Raw genomic sequence first — 16128 nt, 5'->3', positions numbered from 1 at the left:
AGTGTTACTATGGTGCTCAGTCAAGGGGTGCAAGACCTTTTCATTCATTGAGTAGAAACCACCGATGTTAGCTTGGGCTGGAGAGCAAGTATAGTGATACTGCTGGCTGGAACCACCGGCAGGTTAGCTTGAGCTTGGGACAACTGGCATATTTCTGCCTGGCTGGCAAAATGTAGTGGACAAAGGGTGTGGTCAGTAAACAGATGAAGTCATGGGCAGGAACGAGGGAAACCCAAGGTGCCAGGTATTGTATCCCTATGGACTCGTGCACTGGCATTGCTCGAAGCAGCTGTGCTCCTCAGGCCATGGAGACAGGGTACCAATACTGATCCTTCTACCAGGAGTACTCCTATTGGCACAGACCTGTGCTAATGCTGCTTCTCCCTTTTGGTCTGGATTGGTCATGCTGATCTGATGTGTGGATGAAGTGAGGGAGCAGCTGTCTGGACAGAATATGCAGACAACCCAAGGGAAATTTAGTGTTCTCCTTAAAAGTTCGCTGACTTCATTTTTATGTGCAACAGTCATTTGTGTCCATGTTCTCAAGTCCTCTCCTACACTCATGGGTCAAGGCTGGAAACCAAGAAACTTGATGGGGTTTGTGGCTTGTTAATTGTATTTGGTTTTATCACTCTTGTCTGTGTGGAAAAGGCGATGTTGAAACCAGCTTTTATTTCAGACCTTGTCTATGCCTGGACAAGGGATGAGTTTCCATAGCCTGTTAGAAATGGGTAGAATTCCTCGATTTTAGCCATTTTAGTCTGATGTTTTGATTTGATTGCATATTTAAAATACATGGCTATGTCAAACATCGTGATATTCTGGGCATTCCGGGCAGATTTTTACACAAGAGGTCTATGTGGTGATGAAATATTGAGGTCCTTTGATTTGTCCTCACCCAAACTGCCTTGGTCTGGGTTTTGGGTAAATCTGAAGGGACCATTATGGGGAATCCACATGTTCTTTCTTCATGCCAGGCTGTGTTTTAGTGACAGAAGAGCCAAAAAAATCATTTTACTGAAAAGGCCACCAGAATTCATTTCTCCCTGTCCCCCACCACCCCCACATCCATATATGAATTTTTAATCCAAACAGGAAAGAGGGGATTTCATACAGTGGTTTAACTTGACTCTGGAATAACAAAGCCATTGTCTAGTGCGAAGAAAGGAAAGCAGCAAGCCCCAAAGAGTGCCCAGAAGTGTGTGACCCTGTGAAGTCACTGAAGGATTTTGTCCTTTTTTCCTCCCCAGTTTCATGCTCTCCCCACCCCTGGCTGTTAATGTTATCTTCCTCCCCATCATTCCCTAGCATGCCAACTGGGTTACCTAGGTCCTCACCAGCAGCCTGTCTCTTAGCTCTGCATCCTCACTCAGTTGCGTTACAGCATCCCTAAATTTTGACCCTTTCAGTCTGTCCCCTCGTCCGTCTGCCTGCGTACCTTTCTGCACGTGCCAGCTTCACTGAGATAACAGTCAGTTTGGGGATAAGAGAGAAGAATTCCATAAACCTTCCTTGGAGCATCCCTTCCCCAGCCGGGGCTGGCGGTGGGTGCGCGCTGCCCCCTCCCGGCCACTGACATGGGAGAGAGACTGGATAGAAAACTAATCCCCCACTGCTTCCTCATTTCCCCTTTGCTTTTCCCCCTATCTCTCTTTGCTCTGTAGCTTTTGATGCATTAGCTGACTGCGTGTCTTTTCTATTTCCAGCACTACAGAGAGCCAACAGTTTTCACTCCACAGCATTAAATAAGTATCAGAATTGGAGGAGAAAACTTCAAACGAGTGAGTAAAGCCTAAGAAGACATTGTGTCTTCTATTTGTGCTGTCTTCTGTTTTCCTGTCTCTTAAATATCTATTTCTTCTTTCCTTTAAACGTTTCATAGGTGAGAAAGTAGGGATCCAAAAAAATGCACCAAATATTTCTCCTTCATTTTCTTGTCCTCAGAAGATCAGATTCCCTTCCTGTGTTAATGTTCCTTACGTACTGCATTCACCAGCAAGTAATGTCCACTCCACGTCTCCAGCTGAGAAAATGCATCCCTATCCCAGAGCTGTATACCCTGTCTCTAGCCTTGCCTGCACTGATTGTTTTTGATTAGGTTCAATGCTGGATCTAACATTTTGCGTGTCACTTATTAGAAATGGTCCTAGATGTGCCTACTTACACACATCTAAAGGTGCTCTATCACCTTGGTTTTGTTGGAAAAAAGCAGGTGGCGTTTCTGGGTTACTGAAAGGGAGAGTACTAACAACAGCCTTGAGAGATGAGCTGGTGAAAATACGTGTTACTAGGTTCTAGCAGTTTCACTTGGTTTGGGCTGACCCTTCTTTGCCCAAGGGAGTTGGACAGGAATGCAGTGATTTCAGTAGTGATCAGATCAGCGCTCAATTCACTTCTGAAACAGTGTGTGGTCACCCTTAACAGCTGGGGCTGTTTCTAAACTCATCCTCCTGGGCTGCGGTCCCAGAACAGGACAGCCATCCTTGGTTACGTCTCTGCTGCTCATAACAGGGTCATCCACCCGCCTTGGCATAGCCCCTCTACAACTGCACTGTGTGCCTGCCCTGTCCCCACTAAGGACTCACAGGTACCTGCCAAGATTGATCATACCAGTACAGAGCTGTGTGAGCTTACCAGCACTACAAACCCTTTCAAAACTAGGTGAGAAACATGGCTGTATCTTTTAGACTGAGGTGTTGACAGGCTTAACTATAAAACATGAATGTACAGCATTGAAAAGAAGGGATTGTGCATGTGACCAAGTGCCACAGTCTCTGGGCATGAGACAGCAGATTTTGGGTAATAGTGGTGACAGCCACTCTTTAACCTGCCCTCAGCTGCACTCTGCAACAAGGGGGATTTCTGCTGCTTCTCAGATTTCCAGTTGCCTTCAGAGAAGTTAAGGTTTTGCTCCCAAAAGTGGTAGGATACCTCTGTGCGCTATGGGACCAGCATTCAAGCAAAGGCATCTCAGCCTGCATGGTTTGAATTCACAAATAAACTTTGAGATTCTTTGCAAGTACCCACTGTGGGGTGAATTTTTATATGTCAAAAAAAGACACAAGCTTTTTCTCTCCTTGCTCGCAGCAGGCTCACATCTGACTTGGGAGCCAACAGATACATGTGAGCACTGTCACTACCAACCCCGTGGTCCCTTGGAAGTCTCCAGTGCCATATATCTTGGATAACTCAGCAAATTGCAGCAGAGGACACATGGGGCTGTTTCACAGCTTGGTGGATGCTCCCACCAAGCTCAGCTTTAGCAGACCTTCCCCTGTGACAGGCTGTCCCCAGAGAGGCAGCTGTGGAAATGGACAGGCAGATGGCCCATGATGGGGCTGTGTTCCCTGAGATTCACTGCATTTCCAGGGCGCAGGAGGCGCACAGTGCTGGTGAAGCCTCTCTGGTGCAGCCACACAGGATGTCCCACCCAGGTGAAGGATTCCTCCTGCCTGGGACAGTGAGGCAGAGCAGGTTGCCCTCAAAAATTCTGGTGGCATCTGTGTCAGCCTCAGGGCTATCTTTGAGCACTGTATAGCATTTGGGGATTGGCTTGTACATCAGGTGTTTGCCTTAATTAATCTCAATTTTTAAAAGATCAGACAAAAATGCTGCTTTTCCCAGGTTTGAGGAGGGAGAAAAGAAAGATTACAAGAGAGGGGAGAAGAGAAGACCAGGGGTTGCTCTTAATTATGACTTATTTTCAGCTTGTTCCCAGCAAGTGCATTAATTAATTGTTTGCCAATTGATTTTCCCATCATTTTATTAAAATCTTTGTGTGCATCTGAAGGGCTCTAGAGGGAGCTCAAAGCCTTTGAGAGGGAAGTGATGCACTACATGAATTTGTCTGAACCTCAGGTATGCTGTCAAAATGAGGTGTAAAGCATGTTCAGCATATACTGGGAAAAGAATAAGGGCAGTTTTTACTCTCTGGAGGAACATTGTAAGTCTTAGTTTCTGTATTTAATCTACTTAATATCTGGTTACAAGAATTCATATCATCATCAGTCACACAAAAGAAAAATCGTCTCCTTTCCAAACTTATTTCCCAAAACACATATGTTTCATAAACAGCACAAGGTACACAGCCAAGGAAAGGAAATCATTGTCATGGTTATATTGGCTGAAAGGCTCAGAGGAGGATATTACCTTTCAAAATCTTTAATCCCTGTCACACAGCCACGGGAAATGCTGCATTCTTAGTTTATCTTGGTCACCTGGAGAAGCTTTTCAGCCAAGCAGATCATGATAGTCCCCTAGGGAACTTTTTAAAAAGGTCCTTGTTTGAATGTGAAGCTGCAAATATGGGTTCAGCACCTTAGTGGGAATAAATCCATTACGTCTGTGAAAGTCAGGAAGCTGTGGCTTAATGCAAAGGAGGCATTTCAGAGGCTGTGTCTTTGTAAGCTAATGCATGCCCACAGGAGCTGTAGTGGGAAGTACTTCTATCCACAGGCACGTGCCGTTACCCTGCAGACCCCTAGGCTGTGGGTTTTAAGCCCTCATTGGTGTTAGGGCTGTCACTGCTGCAGTGGTTGCATTTCACTTCCATGTGCTGAGCCACGACATTTGCCCATGTCTGGAGGCTCGAGGCTTTTGTGGGTCAGGCTAAACCCCTCTGGCTCACTTATACAGTTAACAGCGGGTTTTCATCCTTTTTCTGTATTCTCATCTTTCCCCATGGTAAATGCGCTATATGGAATATAAAGGTTGACATGTGTGAGTGGGAAGAGGAGCATTCATACTGGAACAATTCTACTAATTGGGGTAGAGTAGGCTGTGAAAATGAAGATGGAATAGCTCAAGTCTAATGCTTTCCTAAAAGACCATCATTGGACTTTCTCAACGTGTCTGAAATTATGAAGGGTGTTTTTTCTAGTTCTATCTTTCTTTTCTTTTCTCCTCTGAAAACTCATTGCAAAAAGATACAGAAAGCAAGACCAGCAACAGATCAGAGCTATGGTATCAGGTGACAAAAGCTGGATTTGTCTCAGTTCAGCCCTTCATTGCCAGTCTCTATGGGGGTTCTCTAATGAACTCCAGCACATCATTTCCCTCTGTTCTTGACTGCATGTAACATAATGCATCAAGACTGGGAATGCACAGGTGAGACACTGAGGGGAAAGGAAAGCTGGCCTCTCTCCCTGGCCTGCTTTTTCCAAAGTGCACATACAGGAACTGTCTTCAGTCTCTGATGTATTGCTTTTGCCCTTAGGCAGCTTTTAATCCTTATGCAGAAGAACCAACATTTGCTTTTGGGAACCTTTGTGGGTTTCAGAACTAGAAACTGAGTTTGGGAGTTAATAATTCCACCATAAATATACCTATCATGTTAAAGCTTGACATGGTAATATCTTGGCTCTGGGATACTTTTCTTCTATCCAAAGATTATTTATTATGTATAACTCCCACAGGCACAAATATTAGAGAGCTCTCCAGACTCCTTTCAGGTGCAAGTTACCTCTCTACTTTTGTTTCCAGCAGATCTAAGTCTGCTGGTTTTAGTTCAAGGCCTTTAGCCATTGGTTACCTTGCCTGATCCCCAGCACTCTTCCATTGGCCTGGCATGGAAGATCACAGGATTATTTCTGTCCTTACTGTCTGCAAGTGGTTGCATTTCTCATTTCTTTCCTGCTCTGATGGACAGCCCCCTCAGAAGTTTTCTTCATTTCTCAGAACTAACCAAAGCTTCAGAAGTTGCTGGTTATTTTGACTGCCTCTGCTTTTAAGGCCTGAAAGCCAGAAAGTTTCCTGAAACTCAAAAGCTTTATCACCGATCCATCCATAAAGTAGAAGCAGTTCAGGTCCACCACTGAAAATGTCAACATGTGTTTGGCACAGTGTGCACACACATGAGTGAGGCCATAAGCTTCACTGCTGTAGGTCAGCTCCTCAGGTACATCCATACCCAGATGACTGTTTAACTTTCTGCTCTCATTCTTTAATTGCAAACTTTGTTTAAGACAAAGCAATACAAATGTGATGGTAGAATTTGTGTCTGTGGCAGGTTTCCCTCTGCTGTCCAGCAAGAAACCTGGGCTACGCTGGAAGGACAGCTCAGCCAGCTGTCAAAGTGGTCCCAGAGAAGATCACTCGCAAACACAGGTACAAAAGAGAACTGTGCAAAGCAAACAAAATATAACTACTGTTGAAGCGTGTCTGCTCTCGGTAGACTGTCTGAGCATCCTTTGCTCTTTCAAACAGTTTTGGTCCTCCCAGCACCTACTAAAGTTGTAGTTATGCCTATGCTATAAGGGAAGAGATGCAGATGCTCTAATTGATAAAAACATTCCCAAATCATGCAGCTAAATGACATTTGCTTTCTGTGGGACTCGGACATCTATCACACTGAGGGTTAGGCACTAGTCTATTGCATCAGCCAACATGTAGACACCATCACCCTGCCCTTCTTTCATAGCACGGGGCTTGGGTGCCACTGGGATTCCCTCTGTGCCACAATTTCTGTCCAAAGGAGAGGAACACCCCCTACTCTCCCATACCCAAATCTCTGTCCCTTTGGTGTTCCCAAGCTATTGGTCTATCTGCATGGTTGCAGAGCTGGATGGAAATGTATGGCATATTGGGCAAGGCCAGATGCCAGCAGTGGCGGGGTAAGAGGGTATCACAATCAAGTGGCCAGTCTTGGTCACTGTGTATCACTGGGTGAAAGGCAAGTGCCAGCATCAACCTTGAAGAGTAAATCTGGTAGCCAAAGCAATGGCTTGCAGAGCGGTAGCCATAGGAAACCTGATATAGGAGACTAAGACCTTTTGCATCCAGTGAGCAGAAGACTTCTTCTCTTAATATGCAGCAGGCCCTTGGCTTCACACCTTCCACATCTCAGGAGCATCTTTGGTTTCCATAATAACCTGGGATTTCCTTAGTATTGTCTGCACTTTTTGATTATTATATTTTAAGGCTAAGGAAGGGTGGGCCTGCTGTAAGTGCAGTGCTGCACAAGAAGTCGTGACTGACTGTCTCAAGCAAAAGCCAACATGTCCCCTGGACACAGAGCTGGGTGGGACAGGGACCAGCCCATGTCCTCCATCTCCTAGCCCATTGTCCTCGCCCTTGCATTAAACATGATTAAAATTGCTTGACCTCAGGTCTCCCTTAGAGAAAAAAATCAAGTCTCCCACATCAATGGTATTAGTTGAAATCCGGGCCAGGACAATAGGGCCAGGAAGGGAATGTCCCAAGGGAACAGAGCTGCACAATGCTTCATGGCCATGCTGTGCTTGAGGAGAGGTGACCCCGTGCAGGTCACACTCCATAAGCAGTGCTTGATGGCCTTTTTCTTACTCTAAAGAGAAAGGACTAAGAGGGCGTTTATTTGTTTATTGGTGTTTCTCATGTTTCTTTATCTGAGATCCTGGCCAATATTAATTTTAGTCATCAAATACAACTGTGAAACAGGGAGTAATCATTATTGCCTTACTTCTGATGCTTCTGGGAAACAAGAAGTCAGACAGATTAATAGCTTCACCCGTGTGGATTTGGGAATCTGACACATAAATGGAAACAGGAATTAAATCTTCTCACCATCCATTATCACATAGCATTGAGAATAAAATGCCTCCCTTTTAAGAAGTTAAAAACCTCTAGTTTTGGTCTGCTGGCTAGGTAATGTGAGCATTTATCCTTGTTATTATCTCCAGCAGAATATTTTGGTGGCTAAAGTAATGAATTTAAATCTTCACCAAATGAAAAATAATCATAAGAGAGAACTAATTGAATTGTTCAAAATACTGCCTTGCATTTTACAGTCTTTTCTGGGTCACTTCATTCCTTCCTACCTGTGTTATGTAATCATGCAATGTTATAAAAGTCTTTGGAGAGGACAGATTATGGTCTCTTGTGCTTACTGGAAAATCTAAGGTGATGCAGCTGGAATGCACACCAGAGAACAGATCTGCTTTTTTTTATTATTTTCCTGTAGATAGGACTTTTTCTTTATAAGGAAAATATTAAAAGCAATTCATAAAGTTATGACAGATTCTTAGAACTCCATTTCTAGAGACATATTAGCCCTTTAGGGAAAAAAAAAATCTTTCCTTCTTATTGTAGTATCATCTACGTATGTATGTGTTTATATAAAGAAAATATTTATTAATATTATGTTAAGATTAAAATTGATTAAAGTATTATATAAAATAAAAGATACACTAAATTATGCTTTTCTGACCCTAAAACCTTTCCTGTTATAGTTGTCTTCTTACAAGAAACCACCCGAAGTTACAAGAGGACATTTCAAACCCTGCAGCCCAGTATTTCAAAGAAGAGAAAAAGACACAGAGATGCCTGAAGACATCTGTCTCTATGTGCCACATTATTCTTTTCAGAGCAGCACCAGAGATTCTCCAAGGACCCCTCCTGGGAATGGAACACTGGCTCCTGATTTTCCTGAGGCTGAAGATACAGACAGTGACATTGGGCCATGTAGAGCCCAGGGCTGGAAGGAAAAACCCCATAAATACACCCCTGAAGCAGAAGACTTTAACAGGAGGACAAAAGTGCTGTCATCTCTGGATTTGAAAGAGAAAGATAACAAAAACACAAGGCAGCCAGAAGAAAAGCTTGAGCAAGAATTAAAGGCTGCAAAAAAGAGGTTGGTTCTTCGTACTCAACAGCAGCCCTTGTCATATGATTCAAACAGGGCGGATTTAGGTGGAACCTGTCCAGGGTATGAAAACAAAGGAGCACTGGGGACTTCAGAGAAGAAGGATGCTCAATGGAGAAGAGATGCATTCAAGCTATCTGGTTGTCCTATGCCTCTCTCACTTGCAGATGATCCTTCACCAGCTTTGGTAGTTGACACAAAAGGTGCTCTGAGGACCCCAGATGCAGGTACAAGAGAGCACACAGCTGGCCGACCAAAATCACCACTGAGGGTCATAGCCAATGCGATCAAGAGGTCCATTTTGGAGCCTCTAACCTCATCTCCAGAGGGACTAAAGCAGGACTCAGAGAGCAAAGTCAAAGCCTCTTCAGAACAAGCTATCTTCATCTTCCCTACTCCTGGCTATTCCCTAAGTCAAAGGAACAGTAACAATAATAAAGCAAATAACACTAAGACACAGGAGCTTAGAGTAAGGGAGTTGGCAGGAGAGCATTTAGGAAATCGGAGCCCTGTCTCAAATCCACCTCATTTTTCTGTTGGCTCTGAAAAAAAAGCTCTAAGGAATTGCAGTGAGGAGGTATCCTTCCCAGTCTACAATCCCCATACCAGGTCTTCCAAGGCAACCAATACACCTCAGAAATCTTCTTGCACTAGGATGGAGGATGTTCCAGGACTTCTAGAAAAGTTTACTTTTAAAGAGACTCTTCCAGGGGCTCCCACGGATGACAGATTAATCTGTAATGAAAAGTACCTTTTTCTTTCATCTCCAGAGCCCAAGAATAGCTCTAAGGACAATCTGGATGACTCTGCACAGAAGGGTAGTCTTGGGTCACTCTTTGATAGACTGAGAAGTAAACTTCGTGACAAGGAAGGGAATTCCTTTGTGTCATCTCTGCCTTTCAGGAAGGACAATTCTCCAGAAGACAGGCTCCTTTATCCTTCCACAGGTGAGGGTCTAAGTTAAATTGCTTACTTCTAGTAATAGCTCTTAACACTTAAAAGACCTGTGTGTAATTGTACAAACACATATCTATTGTGTGTTATGTTTAATTTATAGTTACTTTCTACATAGGAAGACTTAAATGCATTTTTGATTAAGGTTTAGGAGTTGCTTCTGTTTAAAGGAGCAGAATGGATTTGCAGGCAGATTTCGGTTTGCTGGACCCAGGTTTGGTCTGCTGCTTACAAATGTGTTTGGGACAGGAAAATATGCTTGCAGACATGGAATGAGTGGTGAGGCAGAGACAGAGATGCTGTGCAGAGCAGCTGCTGCTGTGACATTCAGTGTGTTGAGGAAGGGGGAATACAGCAGGCAAGCAAAAGGAAGAGCACTGAAAACTCCAGTGCAGCGCAGACTACACTTGCTACCCTTTCCATGAGGAGCTCCGAGGCTGAAGCAATATGGTTGCACTAGCAAGAAGCTTTGCTTTGTGTATGTGCTCTCTCAGCAGGTGTCTCTTCAGCTCTGTCTGCTGTTGCAGTGATGGAACTGCAGACATACTTTTGGGAGTTTTGCAGTGTGATTAATATCCCCTTGTTGTTTTATTTCAGAGCAGATAGCACCTTTTTGACCTACTCTGACCTATTTGTGAGTCTATTTGGGCAGTGATTAAAAGGCATCAATTTTCATGTTTGCTTGCAAGAATAAGGTTAGTATTAAAATTGCAGATGAGTCTAAGAAATATTGATGTCAGCCAAAGCAATCTGAGTAATCTGAGTTTAGGCTCAGAAAGAATTAAGTGCAGCACAGTTTCAGGTATAAAATATGAGGTATGAGAGCTGCACCTACCTGTCTTTCTCTGTGACCCATCTTTCCACTAGCCCACTGCAAAATGTTCTTGATATTTAACTAACTTATTGAATTTTATTGACATACCTGTTTGTTTCTTACTTTATTAAATTGCAACCTAAGATGTAAGCCTAAAATTGCTGCTGTACTGCAGCATTAAAATAAAAATCTGTATGTAAAATGTGAAGTCACTAAAATGTTCCTAGTGATCTGCCAGCTCCTTTTTTACATCCTTTCTGCTCCTGAGGTACTACACACTCTGAGGAAGTTATACAATATGTGAGACTTGATCTGAAGTTCATTAAAATGGATAGAATAACCCCAGCTCTCATTCTTGAATGTTTTTATTGGATTCTTGGAGGATCTTTTATCTAAAAACTTGCAAAAGCAGACATACTCATTGAGCCAGAGGATGCTGAGGACTGCACTGAAGCCGCAGAGAGTTGCTAGTGTTCGCACTTGTCACACTGATCTCAGACAGGAGGCTTTTTCCGGGTCAGCACATAGTCATCACTCATCAACTAAGCCAAGTCAACTTGCTTTTAATGAGATGTATTATGATAACCAGTATGTTGTGGTCCTACTAAAATGGGAAAAGTTCTTGTTAGGTTGGAATAATACTATATTTTAAATATTTTAGAAAAAATATGCTTGTTTAATGTGCTGCATTACTCTGCTGTGCAAGCCAAAAGAGGAATTATTAAATTATAATAAATTATTGAATATATGCATTGCAGAGTCTGTTCAGAAGGAAAAAAATGCAGCTTTGATCTAGCCATTTGCCCCATAGTCATCTTCAACTCAACGTTGCAACTCCCTGAACTTTTTCAAACATTCATGTTTGAGGAAATCAAACTGGTAAAGGTCCAAGTTCTGCTTGGCTCTCTAAAATGTCGTTTCTGTCTCTCATTGGCATTTGACTGACATCCAGACTTGACTAATTTCAGTCATGAACTGATGACGAATTTTAGCCGATGCCACAAGTCATTACTTTTGTGTGTCTTGAAATCTACCATGAGTCTCAGAAAATGTCTTTTCTTTAGAGAAAAAATAGTCCCAGCACCTTGCAGAAATCAATTTAATGAGACACTTTCTCATACTCCTCTTGGCTATTTACAGTAGGACTTTTCCATCTCATTTGAGGCCAGACAACTTCTATGCAAGTATGGTTGCTCTTAAATTACACCTCTATTTTCTTCCTGAATGGGCTGTTGGCTTGTGGAGCCACAGAATGGGCTTGAGATTAGACTGGGCAAGCTAATTGAAGAGAAACACACTGTGGAGTAACCAAATGCTTTGAAACCACTTGCAACTTAGAAAGCTCCTGAACTGAAACATGCTTTAGACTGGGTAAGTGTTAAGGAGAGGAATTTCACATGACTGTCTGGTGCCTATAGCATTCCTTTAAACATCCAATGACAAGGACAAACTAGAAGGACCTTCAGTTTCACTCTACACAACACATAATGGAGGTTCATGCTCTGATTTCAGTGAGAAATTCATTTAGGAAAGAAGTCAAATCCTATCTAAGTTTGTAGCATATACAAATGTCCCCAAATAGCCACACTGGAATTTCTTGGTGCAATTCCATATAATTTTTCTTTGCTGCATAAATATTTTGGAGGCTTTTGTCCTTTGATACCTCCTTTGGTTTCCACAGTTAAAAAAAAAAAAGAAACCCAAAACTTAATCAATAAAATCAATCAATTGGATGCCTAATTGATCTCTCCTCAGTTACTTGCACTTTTGAAATTAAAAAAAAAATAATTCCAAAGTGCCGCGTTAGTTACAGATACTAAAAATTATACCATAGAAAAGGAACAGTGAAAAGAGAGCTAAGCCAAATAGTGTGAAAGAATTGCAGTCAACAGAGCATTTGTAATGAGATGCAGTAGTCAATCCAGGGTTTAGGTTACTTCTGGTTTATGGATAGACTTTCCAAAGACCAGCCCACAAAAGTGGTTGATTATTGGCAGATATTTGGGACTTGGGAGTTGCTTCTTCATAGTGATGGAGATGTGGAAGGTATATTTCAGTCCCTGACAGAGTAGAAATCATGCGATAACATCTTTAGAATTGTTCCTTAGATGAGCTGAGAGGAATTATAACTCAGTTTGTGACAGTGTGTTGTTTACATGGCTCACTTCATTAAGCAGAACAACCAATTAAGCTAAAGAGGGTAGATGTATTATGAACTCATTTTGCTGGTTTTGTGCACTTTTAGATTGAAAAGGGATTGCTTGCAAATGTTTCAGGTTCATAGATGGTTCCCATGACTGCATCTTTGTACCACTGGAAGTCTGTGTGTTTGCAATGTTCTTGTCAGCTATGGCACTCATCCTGAAGATTTCATATTTTAGAAGGGGAACTGGGGTACTACAAAATTAAATTCTGTGCGTAAGACCACATGAGAAATCTGTGGAGACCCAGGGTTGTGAAGCCAAATAGCCAAGCCCACTATTGATTCTACTGGCCATTCTTCTCATCTCCCATGCCATGGAAATTTCCATCTGGTTTGAGACACCAGTGCCCAATGAGATATGTGCAGCTTTGCCTCTCTCTTTTGTAAAACACTGAAGTACTTTAAGTGGTCATGATTAACTCCAGTGACCTTATAAAAAAAAAGGAAATCTTGGACACTCGCAGAGGAAGCCAACAGATTAATATAAACTTACGTTATAAAAACAGTTCCTGCTCCAAGACTTTCTCTGTATTTAGACTACAGTCATTACTATGACACAAAAACCCAGCAAAGGGAGGTAAGCTGTGACATGCAGAGTAACGGCAGTGGTGGTTTTCCCTATAAAACTCCAGAACAATCAGTAGGGTTCCCATGTCTAACACAAGGTATCATCTTCTTAAGCTTTTCATATGACACCTCCTGTCTGCTTAGAGGACCTGAAATTTCCTAGGAGAACCAGAACCTTAAATTTATATGTTAAGGGAAGGGTTCTCAGAAGCACCAGGCTTTGTTCCAGTTGGTCCCTCTGAATACAGTGAGGGTTTTACCACTGAAGCCATTCAATGGCAGTATGCTTAGGCAAAGTGTCTTTGAGACCCACCCTTGGATTACCAAGCTGTAAGGAACTGGCCATGGGAAGGAATTTTAATTTTATAGAGTAGTTTTTCTTACCTCTTATGACATGCATATATGAGGATGCCCTGTCCCAATATCAAGAATTGGAGGGTTTCTCCAACTTTATACTTTGAAGCATATTCTGTAACAGTGCCAGATTCAATAACAATTAATAACAACCATAATATTGCTTCCCGTGATTTGACAGCTGTAAATCAGGTAAGCTGGAAAGATGTCTTGACCAAACTCCTAATGGCTATTGTGAGGTAGAAATCAAGAACAGATAAGATTTTCAGAAATATTTTTCTTTTCTCCTTTATAATTAAGAACTAAAACTACAGCTGACCATTCCTAGTGATCCAAAGCTGTGCTAGCTGGGGAGGAAAAGCTCTACTAAAACATAAGAAAATTTGGAAGTTAGGGAGTTGCTAGAGTACTTAAAAAAATATGTAATAAATAACTACCATTTTGGAGGAATGAGATGGCTGGAAAGAGAAAGTTCAAGTCTACAAGAGTTGAGTTAATATTTGGAAAAAAACATGGTTTTGAGGTCTTTTCTGTAGCTATCGAGCTTTAATGCTTGACACATTTGGAGCAGATCAATTATTACTATCTAGCTTTACTATTGCATTTCTAAGTTTTAGATTTAAATGACCTTGGAAGTGTAGAATTCTCTAATTTGAACATTTTTATGTGTGAACTCCTTGTCCAAATCATCACAGCTGGTGGCTCAATTCTGCCTATCCCACTTCTCTGGAGACGGTAAAGATTAATGCTCAGTCATCTGTAGTAGAACATACAGATGCTGTAATACAGAAGAGTGGAGTTTGGGGAGGTGGGGTGTTTTTTTCTCAAAAATAGAATAAACTTCTGCTATTTTTCTCTAGCTCTGCACAAAGCAAGTTCATTCAGTGAGGTAATTTCTTACTATGCTTGTTACAGTTGTCTTATAGTTGAAATTTGCATCTAAGGTACATTTTAGAGCACGGTCTCTCCCACAAGGAAACAGCCAAAGAAAAATAATTGAGTGCGGAGTGCTTGCCCTTTCAATGTTGAAAGAAATGCGCTGTTCCACTGTTTCTGTATCTCTGGACTGTGGCAGGGCCACACATCTAGGAGCCAAAACCTTGTATTCTTATCTCAATTCTGTTACCCTTTGCTGTATGTTTCTGGGCACCTCCTTGGAGCAGTCCATGCTTCAATTATCCACGTTATATTGGCAGAGTTCAGTGCTGTGAAATGTATATGCAATAAATGTGATAGAGACCATAACTGTCAATGCAAGCACCTAGGTCCATCAGATGCCTCACCACTGAGTAGTTTCACGTAGTCCTTCATCGCATAGGCTGCTTGGGTGGAGATGATGAAGGAAGTTGCTGAGAGCAGCTGGGTGGCTGTTATCACACAGGGCTGTGGGTACAACATCCCTGGAAAGGCCGAGCTGTTTTGCAGCAATCTAAATGGCTTTTCTCTGCAGAGCAAGGTGTAAAGGCTTTCCATAACAGATAGGCATTGGGAGGAGTGTGGGTATTATGAATCTGTTCTATCCACAGACGTCAGCCTCCTCATGCTCATGAGGTGGCCCTTGGAAGTCCTTGACTGTCTTTTGTCCCAGAAAGGCAAACGGCTCCCGAGGCACACCCCCGAGGAGAAGGGAAGTCCCCTTGTGTTACAGTAGGCTGTGCTTCCTGTAGACCTTGTAAAGCTTTTTAAATTATTGATATCACTCAAAGAGGAGGACACGGGGAAGAAGTCACTCCCACAGCTGAGAGAAGAAAGAGAGCATGTAATTGCTTGTGTTTCCATCCCTGCCAGGTGGTAAGGTTTGCCATTTGCGTATTATGGAATTTGATTTCACCAGTGGCGTGACTGCAGGGTAGTTACTACAAACTTTCTGTTTGCACAGTGAAAAGCAAGCTAGGAGAGTTTACTCCTCTAAAGAAATATTAACTGTGATATGCCCATGCCTTCCTCTGTGTTGTGCACTGGGATGGGCTTTACAGCTGACTGTCCCCACTGGGGGCAGCAATGGGGCATGGCTAGAGTTACACTCTTGTCCGCAGAGCATGGGGCAGTGCATGACACTGGTGGGACTCCAGCAGTTGTGAACCACGGGAGAGTTCCTAGCAAACAGGAGCTGTGTCCTTCTGCCAAATACCATGAGGCAAGGAGGTATGGGGTGGCAGCCTCAGCAGTTCTGGAGCAGGTGAATCACCTGGGAGGCTGGAGATCCACCTGTAATTTCTACCAGGGCTTTTGTACCTTCTACTGCCCAAGCACCTGTCGTGCAAAAAGGAGAACAGGACCCACGTCTACTCCACTGGACCCTGAGTTTGCAACTTCATTGACACAATGACTGGGTACTTCTAAAACTGAGATTGCTGAGAAAAATCAGAATTTTTCCTCAAATTACTTGGGTTTGCTTTCATTGCTTTACCACCTGGGATGAACATGTTTCATGGATCCTGATTCTCAATTAGATTTTGAGACAAAAGTCCTGCTTCAGGACGGGAATGCAGTATAAGGTAATGAAGAAACATTTACACTGGAAGAATGGGAAGTGATTTCAATGTGAATAGAACTTGCATATAGAAAGCCAACTGTTACCTTGCAGATACAAAGAAAAATGGCACTGTTAGCTTT

General features: G+C 42.6%; 1 protein-coding gene across 1 annotated transcript in view; it reads left to right on the top strand.

Annotated features, from left to right (window-relative positions):
* MICAL2 (microtubule associated monooxygenase, calponin and LIM domain containing 2) overlaps positions 1–16128 on the top strand; it is a 135859-nt gene that overhangs the window by 103652 nt on the left and 16079 nt on the right. The window contains exons 28-30 of the mRNA XM_054068117.1: positions 1707–1781; positions 6008–6105; positions 8208–9567. Of these exons, the coding sequence (XP_053924092.1) occupies positions 1707–1781; positions 6008–6105; positions 8208–9567 (1533 nt within the window). The remainder of the gene's footprint in view (positions 1–1706; positions 1782–6007; positions 6106–8207; positions 9568–16128) is intronic.

This window comes from Cuculus canorus, chromosome 5 (genome assembly GCF_017976375.1).
Source record: "Cuculus canorus isolate bCucCan1 chromosome 5, bCucCan1.pri, whole genome shotgun sequence".
Taxonomy (NCBI): Eukaryota; Metazoa; Chordata; class Aves; order Cuculiformes; family Cuculidae; genus Cuculus; species Cuculus canorus.
This window is presented reverse-complemented; position numbering and strand designations above follow the sequence as displayed.